Source organism: Salmo trutta, unplaced genomic scaffold (genome assembly GCF_901001165.1).
Source record: "Salmo trutta unplaced genomic scaffold, fSalTru1.1, whole genome shotgun sequence".
In the NCBI taxonomy this organism is placed as follows: domain Eukaryota; kingdom Metazoa; phylum Chordata; class Actinopteri; order Salmoniformes; family Salmonidae; genus Salmo; species Salmo trutta.
In genome coordinates, this window is record NW_021823154.1 from 2,426,791 (window position 1) to 2,440,175 (window position 13,385).

At 38.1% G+C, this 13,385-nt stretch overlaps 1 protein-coding gene across 1 annotated transcript in view; it reads right to left on the reverse strand.

The window, feature by feature from the left end:
• The window catches only part of LOC115189397 (uncharacterized), a 337,609-nt gene extending 326,791 nt beyond the window's left edge, over positions 1 to 10,818 (reverse strand). Inside the window, exons 1-3 of the mRNA XM_029747982.1 lie at positions 10,767 to 10,818; positions 10,129 to 10,270; positions 5,722 to 5,768 (exon numbers count right to left, since the gene is read on the reverse strand). Of these exons, the coding sequence (XP_029603842.1) occupies positions 5,722 to 5,768; positions 10,129 to 10,142 (61 nt within the window). The 5' untranslated portion in view covers positions 10,143 to 10,270; positions 10,767 to 10,818. The remainder of the gene's footprint in view (positions 1 to 5,721; positions 5,769 to 10,128; positions 10,271 to 10,766) is intronic.
• Between the last annotated feature and the right edge of the window lie 2,567 nt (positions 10,819 to 13,385).

The following is a 13,385-nucleotide window of genomic DNA, read 5'->3' on the forward strand; positions in this document are numbered from 1 at the left end:
CTTGACTTTGATATCCTTAAGCTATTTTGCCACAACTTTGGAAGTATGCTTGGGGTCATTGTCCATTTGGAAGACTCATTTGTGACCAAGCTTTAACTTCCTGACTGATGTCTTGACATGTTGCTTCAATATATCTACATCATTTTCCATCCACATGATGCCATCTATTTTGTGAAGCGCACCAGTACCTACTGCAGAAAAGCACCACCAAAACATTATGCTGCCACCCCCGTGCTTCACGGTTGGGATGGTGTTCTTCGGCTTGCAAGCCTCCCCCTTTTTCCTCCAAACATAACGATGGTCATTATTGCCAAACAGTTATATTTTTGTTTCATCAGACCAGAGGTCATTTCTCCAAAAAGTACAATCTTTGTACTCATGTGGAGTTGCAAACCGTAGTCTGGCTTTTTTATGGCGGTTTTGGAGCTGTGGCTTCTTCCTTGCTGAGCGAACTTTCAGGTTATGTCGATATAGGACTCGTTTTACTGTGGAAATTAATACTTTTGTACCTGTTTCGTCCAGCATCTTCACAAGGTCCTTTGCTGTTGTTTTAGGATTGATTTGCACTTTTCGCACCAAAGTACATTCATCTCTAGGAGACAGAACTCGTCTCCTTCGTGAGCAGTATGACGGCTGCATGGTCCCATGGTGTTTATACTTGCATACTATTGTTTGTACAGATGAACGTGGTACCTTCAGGCGTTTGGAAATTGCTCCCACGGATGAACCAGACTTGTGGAGGTCTACAATTTTTTTTCTGAGGTCTTGGCTGATTTCTTTTGATTTTCCCATGATGTCAAGCAAAGAGGTGCTGAACTTGAAGGTAGTCCTTGAAATACATCCACAGGTACACATCCAATTGACTCAAATGATGTCAATTAGCCAATCAGAAGCTTCTAAAGCCATGACATAATTTTCTGGAATTTTCCAAGCTGTTTTAAAGGCACAGTCAATGTAGTGTATGTAAACTTCTGACCCAATTGAATTGTGATACAATGAATTATAAGTGAATAATCTGTCTGTAAACAATTGTTGGAAATATTACTTGTGTCATGCACAAAGTAGATATGCTAACCGATTTGCCAAAACCATAGATTGTTAACAAGAAATTTGTGGAGTGGTTGAAAAATGAGTTTTAATGACTCCAACCTAAGTGTATGTAAACTTCTGACTTCAATTGTAGGTCAGTAGACCAACATAACAGTTAGTGAGATGATATAGGCCTATTCCAGTCCACATCACTAGTAACATAGTCCTATTCCAGTCCACATCACTAGTGATATACTCCTATTCCAGTCCACATCACTAGTAAAATAGTCCTATTCCAGTCCACACCACTAGTAATATAGTCATATTCCAGTCCATATCCCTAGTAATATAGTCCTATTCCAGTCCACACCAAATAATATAGTCCTATTCCAGTCCACACCACAGGTAATATAGCCCTATTCCAGTCCACATCACTAGTCTTGCAGTCCTATTCCAGTCCATATCACTAGTAGAATAGGCCTATTCCAGTTCATATCACTAGTAATATAGTCCTATTCCAGTCCATATCACTAGTAATATAGTCCTATTCCAGTCCATATCACTAGTAATATAGTCCTATTCCAGTCCACATCACTAGTAATATAGTCCTATTCCAGTCCATATCACTAGTAATATAGTCCTATTCCAGTCCACATCACTAGTAATATAGTCCTATTCCAGTCCACATCACTAGTAGTATAGTCCTATTCCAGTCCACATCACTAGTAATATAGTCCTATTCCAGTCCACATCACTAGTAGTATAGTCCTATTCCAGTCCATATCACTAGTAATATAGTCCTATTCCAGTCCACATCACTAGTAATATAGTCCTATTCCAGTCTATATCACTAGTAATATAGTCCTATTCCAGTCCATATCACTAGTAATATAGTCCTATTCCAGTCCATATCACTAGTAATATAGTCCTATTCCAGTCCATATCACTAGTAATATAGTCCTATTCCAGTCCATACCACTAGTAATACAGTCCAATAAAGTCCTATTTGTTTAACATGTTATGTTACTACATGATTCCACGTGTTATTTTATGTTTGTATCTTCACTATTATTCTACAACATAGAAATTAGTAAAATTAAAGAAAAACCCTTGAATGAGCAGGTGTGTCCAAACTTTTGCCTGGTAATGTACCTGAGATCACCATTTGTAAATCCGATAGGTCGATCCATGGAATGGTCACTTTTCAAGGAGAGTTGGCTTGGAGCAGGAGATGCTGCTCCCAAAAGCCTTTCAGACACAGGGAATAGTGTTCAGGTAAATATTAAAATAATTCCAGTAAATTACATTACACAGTATAACCAGTAGGATATACAGTTGAAGTCGGAAGTTTACATACACCTCGGCCAAATACATTTAAACTCAGTTTTTCACAATTCCTGACATTTAATCCAAGTAAATATTCCCTGTTTTAGGTCAGTTAGGATCACCACTTTATTTTAAGAATGTGAAATGTCAGAATAAGAGAGAGAGATTGATTTATTTCAGCTTTTATTTCTTTCATCACATTCCCAGTGGGTCAGAAGTTTACATACACTCAATTAGTATTTGGTAGCATTGCCTTTAAATTGTTTAACTTGGGTCAAATGTTTTGGGTAGCCTTCCACAAGCTTCTCACAATAGGTTGGGTGAATTTTGGCCCATTCCTCCTGACAGGGGTGGTGTAACTGAGTCAGGTTTGTAAGCCTCCTTGCTCGCACACGCTTTTTCAGTTCTGCCCACAAATTTTCTATAGGATTGAGGTCAGGGCTTTGTGATGGCCACTCCAATACCTTGACTTTGATATCCTTAAGCTATTTTGCCACAACTTTGGAAGTATGCTTGGGGTCATTGTCCATTTGGAAGACTCATTTGTGACCAAGCTTTAACTTCCTGACTGATGTCTTGACATGTTGCTTCAATATATCTACATCATTTTCCATCCACATGATGCCATCTATTTTGTGAAGCGCACCAGTACCTACTGCAGAAAAGCACCACCAAAACATTATGCTGCCACACCCGTGCTTCACGGTTGGGATGGTGTTCTTCGGCTTGCAAGCCTCCCCCTTTTTCCTCCAAACATAACGATGGTCATTATTGCCAAACAGTTATATTTTTGTTTCATCAGACCAGAGGTCATTTCTCCAAAAAGTACAATCTTTGTACTCATGTGGAGTTGCAAACCGTAGTCTGGCTTTTTTATGGCGGTTTTGGAGCTGTGGCTTCTTCCTTGCTGAGCGAACTTTCAGGTTATGTCGATATAGGACTCGTTTTACTGTGGAAATTAATACTTTTGTACCTGTTTCGTCCAGCATCTTCACAAGGTCCTTTGCTGTTGTTTTAGGATTGATTTGCACTTTTCGCACCAAAGTACATTCATCTCTAGGAGACAGAACTCGTCTCCTTCGTGAGCAGTATGACGGCTGCATGGTCCCATGGTGTTTATACTTGCATACTATTGTTTGTACAGATGAACGTGGTACCTTCAGGCGTTTGGAAATTGCTCCCAAGGATGAACCAGACTTGTGGAGGTCTACAATTTTTTTTCTGAGGTCTTGGCTGATTTCTTTTGATTTTCCCATGATGTCAAGCAAAGAGGTGCTGAACTTGAAGGTAGGCCTTGAAATACATCCACAGGTACACATCCAATTGACTCAAATGATGTCAATTAGCCAATCAGAAGCTTCTAAAGCCATGACATAATTTTCTGGAATTTTCCAAGCTGTTTTAAAGGCACAGTCAATGTAGTGTATGTAAACTTCTGACCCAATGGAATTGTGATACAATGAATTATAAGTGAATAATCTGTCTGTAAACAATTGTTGGAAATATTACTTGTGTCATGCACAAAGTAGATATGCTAACCGATTTGCCAAAACCATAGATTGTTAACAAGAAATTTGTGGAGTGGTTGAAAAATGAGTTTTAATGACTCCAACCTAAGTGTATGTAAACTTCTGACTTCAATTGTAGGTCAGTAGACCAACATAACAGTTAGTGAGATGATATAGGCCTATTCCAGTCCACATCACTAGTAACATAGTCCTATTCCAGTCCACATCACTAGTGATATAGTCCTATTCCAGTCCAAATCACTAGTAAAATAGTCCTATTCCAGTCCACACCACTAGTAATATAGTCATATTCCAGTCCATATCCCTAGTAATATAGTCCTATTCCAGTCCACACCAAATAATATAGTCCTATTCCAGTCCACACCACAGGTAATATAGCCCTATTCCAGTCCACATCACTAGTCTTGCAGTCCTATTCCAGTCCATATCACTAGTAGAATAGGCCTATTCCAGTTCATATCACTAGTAATATAGTCCTATTCCAGTCCATATCACTAGTAATATAGTACTATTCCAGTCCATATCACTAGTAATATAGTCCTATTCCAGTCCACATCACTAGTAATATAGTCCTATTCCAGTCCATATCACTAGTAATATAGTCCTATTCCAGTCCACATCACTAGTAATATAGTCCTATTCCAGTCCATATCACTAGTAATATAGTCCTATTCCAGTCCACATCACTAGTAATATAGTCCTATTCCAGTCCACATCACTAGTAATATAGTCCTATTCCAGTCCACATCACTAGTAATATAGTCCTATTCCAGTCCACATCACTAGTAGTATAGTCCTATTCCAGTCCATATCACTAGTATTATAGTCCTATTCCAGTCCACATCACTAGTAATATAGTCCTATTCCAGTCCATATCACTAGTAATATAGTCCTATTCCAGTCCATATCACTAGTAATATAGTCCTATTCCAGTCCACATCACTAGTAGTATAGTCCTATTCCAGTCCATATCACTAGTAATATAGTCCTATTCCAGTCCACATCACTAGTAATATAGTCCTATTCCAGTCCATATCACTAGTAATATAGTCCTATTCCAGTCCACATCACTAGTAATATAGTCCTATTCCAGTCCATATCACTAGTAATATAGTCCTATTCCAGTCCACATCACTAGTAATATAGTCCTATTCCAGTCCACATCACTAGTAATATAGTCCTATTCCAGTCCACATCACTAGTAGTATAGTCCTATTCCAGTCCATATCACTAGTAATATAGTCCTATTCCAGTCCACATCACTAGTAATATAGTCCTATTCCAGTCCATATCACTAGTAATATAGTCCTATTCCAGTCCATATCACTAGTAATATAGTCCTATTCCAGTCCACATCACTAGTAGTATAGTCCTATTCCAGTCCATATCACTAGTAATATAGTCCTATTCCAGTCCACATCACTAGTAATATAGTCCTATTCCAGTCTATATCACTAGTAATATAGTCCTATTCCAGTCCATATCACTAGTAATATAGTCCTAATACAGTCCATATCACTAGTGATATAGTCCTATTCCAGTCCATATCACTAGTAATATAGTCCTATTCCAGTCTATATCACTAGTAATATAGTCCTATTCCAGTCCATACCACTAGTAATACAGTCCAATAAAGTCCTATTTGTTTAACATGTTTTGTTACTACATGATTCCACGTGTTATTTTATGTTTGTATCTTCACTATTATTCTACAACATAGAAATTAGTAAAATTAAAGAAAAACCCTTGAATGAGCAGGTGTGTCCAAACTTTTGCCTGGTACTGTACCTGAGATCTCCATTTGTAAATCCGATTGGTCGATCCATGGAATGGTCACTTTTCAAGGAGAGTTGGCTTGGAGCAGGAGATGCTGCTCCCAAAAGCCTTTCAGACACAGGGAATAGTGTTCAGGTAAATATTAAAATAATTCCAGTAAATTACATTACACAGTATAACCAGTAGGATATACAGTTGAAGTCGGAAGTTTACATACACCTCGGCCAAATACATTTAAACTCAGTTTTTCACAATTCCTGACATTTAATCCAAGTAAATATTCCCTGTTTTAGGTCAGTTAGGATCACCACTTTATTTTAAGAATGTGAAATGTCAGAATAAGAGAGAGAGATTGATTTATTTCAGCTTTTATTTCTTTCATCACATTCCCAGTGGGTCAGAAGTTTACATACACTCAATTAGTATTTGGTAGCATTGCCTTTAAATTGTTTAACTTGGGTCAAATGTTTTGGGTAGCCTTCCACAAGCTTCTCACAATAGGTTGGGTGAATTTTGGCCCATTCCTCCTGACAGGGGTGGTGTAACTGAGTCAGGTTTGTAAGCCTCCTTGCTCGCACACGCTTTTTCAGTTCTGCCCACAAATTTTCTATAGGATTGAGGTCAGGGCTTTGTGATGGCCACTCCAATACCTTGACTTTGATATCCTTAAGCTATTTTGCCACAACTTTGGAAGTATGCTTGGGGTCATTGTCCATTTGGAAGACTCATTTGTGACCAAGCTTTAACTTCCTGACTGATGTCTTGACATGTTGCTTCAATATATCTACATCATTTTCCATCCACATGATGCCATCTATTTTGTGAAGCGCACCAGTACCTACTGCAGAAAAGCACCACCAAAACATTATGCTGCCACCCCCGTGCTTCACGGTTGGGATGGTGTTCTTCGGCTTGCAAGCCTCCCCCTTTTTCCTCCAAACATAACGATGGTCATTATTGCCAAACAGTTATATTTTTGTTTCATCAGACCAGAGGTCATTTCTCCAAAAAGTACAATCTTTGTACTCATGTGGAGTTGCAAACCGTAGTCTGGCTTTTTTATGGCGGTTTTGGAGCTGTGGCTTCTTCCTTGCTGAGCGAACTTTCAGGTTATGTCGATATAGGACTCGTTTTACTGTGGAAATTAATACTTTTGTACCTGTTTCGTCCAGCATCTTCACAAGGTCCTTTGCTGTTGTTTTAGGCTTGATTTGCACTTTTCGCACCAAAGTACATTCATCTCTAGGAGACAGAACTCGTCTCCTTCGTGAGCAGTATGACGGCTGCATGGTCCCATGGTGTTTATACTTGCATACTATTGTTTGTACAGATGAACGTGGTACCTTCAGGCGTTTGGAAATTGCTCCCACGGATGAACCAGACTTGTGGAGGTCTACAATTTTTTTTCTGAGGTCTTGGCTGATTTCTTTTGATTTTCCCATGATGTCAAGCAAAGAGGTGCTGAACTTGAAGGTAGGCCTTGAAATACATCCACAGGTACACATCCAATTGACTCAAATGATGTCAATTAGCCAATCAGAAGCTTCTAAAGCCATGACATAATTTTCTGGAATTTTCCAAGCTGTTTTAAAGGCACAGTCAATGTAGTGTATGTAAACTTCTGACCCAATGGAATTGTGATACAATGAATTATAAGTGAATAATCTGTCTGTAAACAATTGTTGGAAATATTACTTGTGTCATGCACAAAGTAGATATGCTAACCGATTTGCCAAAACCATAGATTGTTAACAAGAAATTTGTGGAGTGGTTGAAAAATGAGTTTTAATGACTCCAACCTAAGTGTATGTAAATTTCTGACTTCAATTGTAGGTCAGTAGACCAACATAACAGTTAGTGAGATGATATAGGCCTATTCCAGTCCACATCACTAGTAACATAGTCCTATTCCAGTCCACATCACTAGTGATATAGTCCTATTCCAGTCCACATCACTAGTAAAATAGTCCTATTCCAGTCCACACCACTAGTAATATAGTCATATTCCAGTCCATATCCCTAGTAATATAGTCCTATTCCAGTCCACACCAAATAATATAGTCCTATTCCAGTCCACACCACAGGTAATATAGCCCTATTCCAGTCCACATCACTAGTCTTGCAGTCCTATTCCAGTCCATATCACTAGTAGAATAGGCCTATTCCAGTTCATATCACTAGTAATATAGTCCTATTCCAGTCCATATCACTAGTAATATAGTCCTATTCCAGTCCACATCACTAGTAATATAGTCCTATTCCAGTCCACATCACTAGTAATATAGTCCTATTCCAGTCCACATCACTAGTAATATAGTCCTATTCCAGTCCACATCACTAGTAATATAGTCCTATTCCAGTCCACATCACTAGTAATATAGTCCTATTCCAGTCCATATCACTAGTAATATAGTCTTATTCCAGTTCATATCACTAGTAATATAGTCCTATTCCAGTCCACATCACTAGTAATATAGTCCTATTCCAGTCCACATCACTAGTAATATAGTCCTATTCCAGTCCACATCACTAGTAATATAGTCCTATTCCAGTCCACATCACTAGTAATATAGTCTTATTCCAGTCCACATCACTAGTAATATAGTCCTATTCCAGTCCACATCACTAGTAATATAGTCCTATTCCAGTCCACATCACTAGTAATATAGTCCTATTCCAGTCCACATCACTAGTAATATAGTCCTATTCCAGTCCACATCACTAGTAATATAGTCCTATTCCAGTCCACATCACTAGTAATATAGTCCTATTCCAGTCCACATCACTAGTAATATAGTCCTATTCCAGTCCACATCACTAGAAATATAGTCCTATTCCAGTCCACATCACTAGAAATATAGTCCTATTCCAGTCCACATCACTAGTAATATAGTCCTATTCCAGTCCACATCACTAGTAATATAGTCCTATTCCAGTCCACATCACTAGTAATATAGTCCTATTCCAGTCCACATCACTAGTAATATAGTCCTATTCCAGTCCACATCACTAGTAATATAGTCCTATTCCAGTCCACATCACTAGTAATATAGTCCAATTACAGTCCACATCACTAGTAATATTATTCTAGTAAAAAACTTTACATAGTATAACCAGTAGGACATAGGTCTGCAGACCAACTAGATAACAGTTAGAGAGATGATGGAACAATGTGGCTAAATCATGATGTGGTTTCAAGTTATTTTAACCCTTAATGACCTAACATGAGCTATTCCAAACTGAATTAAATGACAGTAGTGTCTATATTTTTGCAACTTCTGTACAAAACCGATTTGGGGAAGCAGGAGAGGTCTTCAGCTCCTTATCCTTTTTGACAGTGTTGATTTAGCATATGGGCTCATTAGCCTACTTCAAAAAGTAATATAGTCCTATTCCAGTCCACATCACTAGTAATATAGTCCTATTCCAGTCCATATCACTAATAATATAGTCCTATTCCAGTCTACATCAATAGTAATATAGTCCTATTCCATAGTATAACCAGTAGGACATAGGTCTGCAGACCAACTAGATAACAGTTAGAGAGATTATGGAACAATGTGGCTAAATCAGATGGAAATAGCTGCTAGCTAGATCTGGTAGGCTACAAACCATCATTTCTCAAGTGGAATTGAGACTTGTGTTTTTGTTGTACATTGTCCCTGTTCAAATAAACTTAATAATTGAATAATCTAACCAACTCTTCCATTGCCATTCGACATATTACCAACCTGTCTGGCAGTATATTGACCCTACTACAACCCATAAACCAGGTAGATATATACATACAAATTAGCTTTTCTGAACAAAATAAATTGACAACATTTATGAAATGTGTTGCAACAGTTGAGCCAATTTGCTAGTCTGAACTCATCCACTCAGCGGCTGAGCTCGCTGTGCATCAACGCCACTGAACAGGGGTGTATTCAGTAGTGCACACAGTAGCAACAGAAAAACGTTTTGCAAAGAAAACAAGAGTTTCTATTGGTCAAATACAGGTAGGTCCCTACCGTTAGCTCGTGTGTAGATGTATTTCACTTATACTTCCGTGTATAAAAAAAACGTTTGTGGCGCGTTCAGCAAGATGCAACGTTTTGGAACGCAGTAAGTATGTGGTATAGCGTCGACTCTAGGCTACTGGTGGCATTTCTATTGGCAACGTTTGGCTACTGAACGGGACAGTGTTTTAGTAATCACCAGCAGGTGTGCTAAAACGGTACCTGCCAGGGGTGTATGAATTAGAACACACCGTAGAAAAACGTTTTGCAACAAACGACAGTTTCCCACTGGACATATTCATGTATATCCCTTCCCGTTTGCTTGTTTGGTTCCTAATGAATACACCCCAGCTGTGTCACACCTCGAGCTGTTTTATAATTATTGGAACAGCTGCACTTGAAATGGACACATTTCACCGACATTATGAAATAAACTAACAATACAGATAAGCCTAATGACAGTAATTTACCTGTCTTTCTCCATATTTTATCCGCTCTCCCCAGGCTGTCGTGAGATTTCCATCGGCTCCTTCTCAGAGATGACGGAGGATGAAAGTCCAAGGCAGTTTACTGTTGCTCAACATATTTCACAGAAAGAAAAAGATTGTTCTCCTATTGTGGAAAAACAGAAGTCAGCGATTTAAATAAAATAATACAAAATAGTAGGAATCCTACGATGTTGTTGACGTTCTGATATGGCCTCCTAAATGTAGAAAACATGGAATCGACATGACTAAAGGATACCAAAGATCTAACATTACATTATTTCACATACTAAAGGGTAGTTAATAATTCACATTGTATGAAATCTATATAGTTTATAGCTGTTTATTTCTAAAACCAGGCGTTGGCTTCCCATCCGCAGATTAGATAGTAACCTAAACTCTATAGTGGTTTACCGAAATGTAAACTCAATATAGTCCGCAGCCCATGGCCTCGCCCAGACTTCCTAAAAGTTACGTCGTCCTTAAAACGCGTCCATAGAACTAAACCTGCACCGTGTTCTCTGTCGAAATAATAACGCTCATCTGCTCATGTAAAACAATTGGTCTCTAGACCTGTAATAAACCACGATATTTGCTATCTTAAATTAAAACAAAAATGTTACCTTCATGGCGCAGTTGTTTCAAAATGGCAGCAGCAGATATACTTTTTACTTTCACTTTTAAATGATTAGGTAACTCCAATACTGTATATAACCCCTGGATAGTTGATGCTATGTAATGGCGTTTGACTGGATTTGAAGCCACCAGTCGGCCATATTGGCACTCCCCAGTAGGAGCAGTCCTTCATAGTAATGACAAAATTGCATGTATTTAAGTATTTGTGTTGTAGTGGGGACAGTAACATTAGTAATCTCCAAAAAATTATACTGTAAGGAAAATGTTTTGGTATATTTTTTCCATTTGTATATTTAGCTCACATATAATATAATATGTATGCATTACGGTGTCTTTAATACAATAAACGTGGCATAAACGAATGTAGACATTAAGAAATGCATTTCAATAGCTTCCAATATATATTTTTAAACCGGTGAGGGAGTCCCAAGATGGATACGTGGCGGTGTCAATACAGCGCCCTCTACAAATCATCTAGTGTATATAAATTATTGGGTAAATCCCCAGCGTGTGTTTGTGGAAATATTGAACTTTTTCACCGCCTAAAGGCGCCGCCGCGGTTGGCAGCGGGGTGGAGCGTTGCAAGTTTAAGTCCACGTTTAGCCATTGGTCTCTCTCTTTTATCTGGTCTTCACAAGAGAAGGTCATGGTTGTTTTATACGGCTATCTTTCATTTATTTGGCGTGGGCTACGGCCAAACAGTGACCTGTGTGGAGTTGGGTTAATAAACCGTGAATCCATAAAATCTATTTATTTGCCTGGACAATTGTTCCTTTATGATCTAGTCAGGTCATTATGTAACCGATGTGAAATGACTAGTTAGTTAGCGGTGGTGCGCGCTAATAGCGTTTCACATCGGTTACAATTACAATAGTAATATGCTCTAAAATGCTTTTGTGACACACTTTGTTGCTCTGTTCCCAATCGTCCACATGTCTGGGAGAATCTATTCAAGTCAATACATTTAATAAAATGTAAAAAAAAAGATGTATTATTAGCTAACTAGCTACAGTGCAGGCTAACTGAAATGAGCTAGCTAGTTACCTATCTAGCCAACTTTACATACTGTATAGATGGCTAGCTAAGTGAATGAAATATCACCAGCTACTTCACTTCATATTTGCTAGCTAACGTGATGTATTTATCACTGTAAAAAAACAAGCTCCACATGCATTTGTAGGTAGCTAACAGCCATGGAGGAGGGTGAATATTAGGGTAGCACTGTGATTCATTAATCATATGCTGTCTTCCCTGCTCCTCTGTACTTACCTCTTTCCCTTTCTGTCTTTTACATCTCTCCCCACCTCTTTCTTCCTGTTTTTATAATGCACACCAGATGTAGATTGAACTTGTATTTATAATATTTATAATGCATGTATTGTTTTTATAACACTTGTATAATGAACTTATTTCAATAAAGTGTTTCACATTTTCTACTGGTTGACATGAAGTCTCTCATTTGATGAAATACTCCACCTTTCCTGTGTTTATCAGCTCAATGCAGATGAAGGAAATTAGATATCGAGATGAACTGGTTTTAGAGTATTTACATGATGCATAGGAAGTGTAGTGTACAGTTAAACAAACATATTTCTGTATATATGAATTACAAATTAGTCTTTAGTTAAATCATGTTTCTAGTCTATTGCATAGTTACAATGTGTAACCATTGATGTCACAGGACCAAGATTGGTGAACACTGTTGAATTATATAATTCTAATACATACATGCAGACACAGCATCATTCAAAGACTGGAATTTGATACTCCTGGTAGTGGATATGACTGAAGAATAATCTCAAAGACATTCATACCTGAACTGCACCTTTATTTGCCAAGGTTGAGTACATGATCAGTGAATATATCAGATGTACAGGCTACAATGTGGGATCTCAATAACTACATGTATATACGACTTGCAACCTTGGCACAAAGTTAGATTATATTCTACTCAATCCATAGGCTTCATTAATGTCATTCAGACTGTTTTGAAGTTGATACAACTGGCTATGATAGCTGAGGTTCATAGCTTGGTTCTGAACTAATATTCATACCAAACGTTTTAGGGTCCATATACAGATCGGCTACACATCTAACTTATAGGCATACAGGTATTTTTATCCTCCACTGCACAATAAAGCAAGGAAATAGCTACGTTACTTCATCTGCATTGCAAAAATCAGCAAGACAAGCTTACAAAATTGTACATTCAATTTGCATTAAATGCCTTAACTAGTTAGAGTCTTTACATCCACTGTTTCACAAGACGACGGCCTGGTTTGCTGGTTGTTTCTGGAGTCCCTAAAACATTAAACAACCAGAATTACAAGTTCATACTCATGTCATAACACCCATAAAGCTAGTCAGCTATCTGGCTGATGTTAGCTAGTCAGCTATCTGGCTGATGTTAGCTAGTCAGCTAGCTGGCTGAATAGCGATTTTCGTAAGTCACTTTATGACACAAAAAAATATGCATAATCGTTTGTCTCTACACTAACTAGCTAACACATTCCTCTCAACTGCACATTTTTAGCATGAATCGTTATGACTTTATCATTATTTACATTTGCTTCCGTCCTAGTATTTCTGTCAGCCATCTTTGCTGG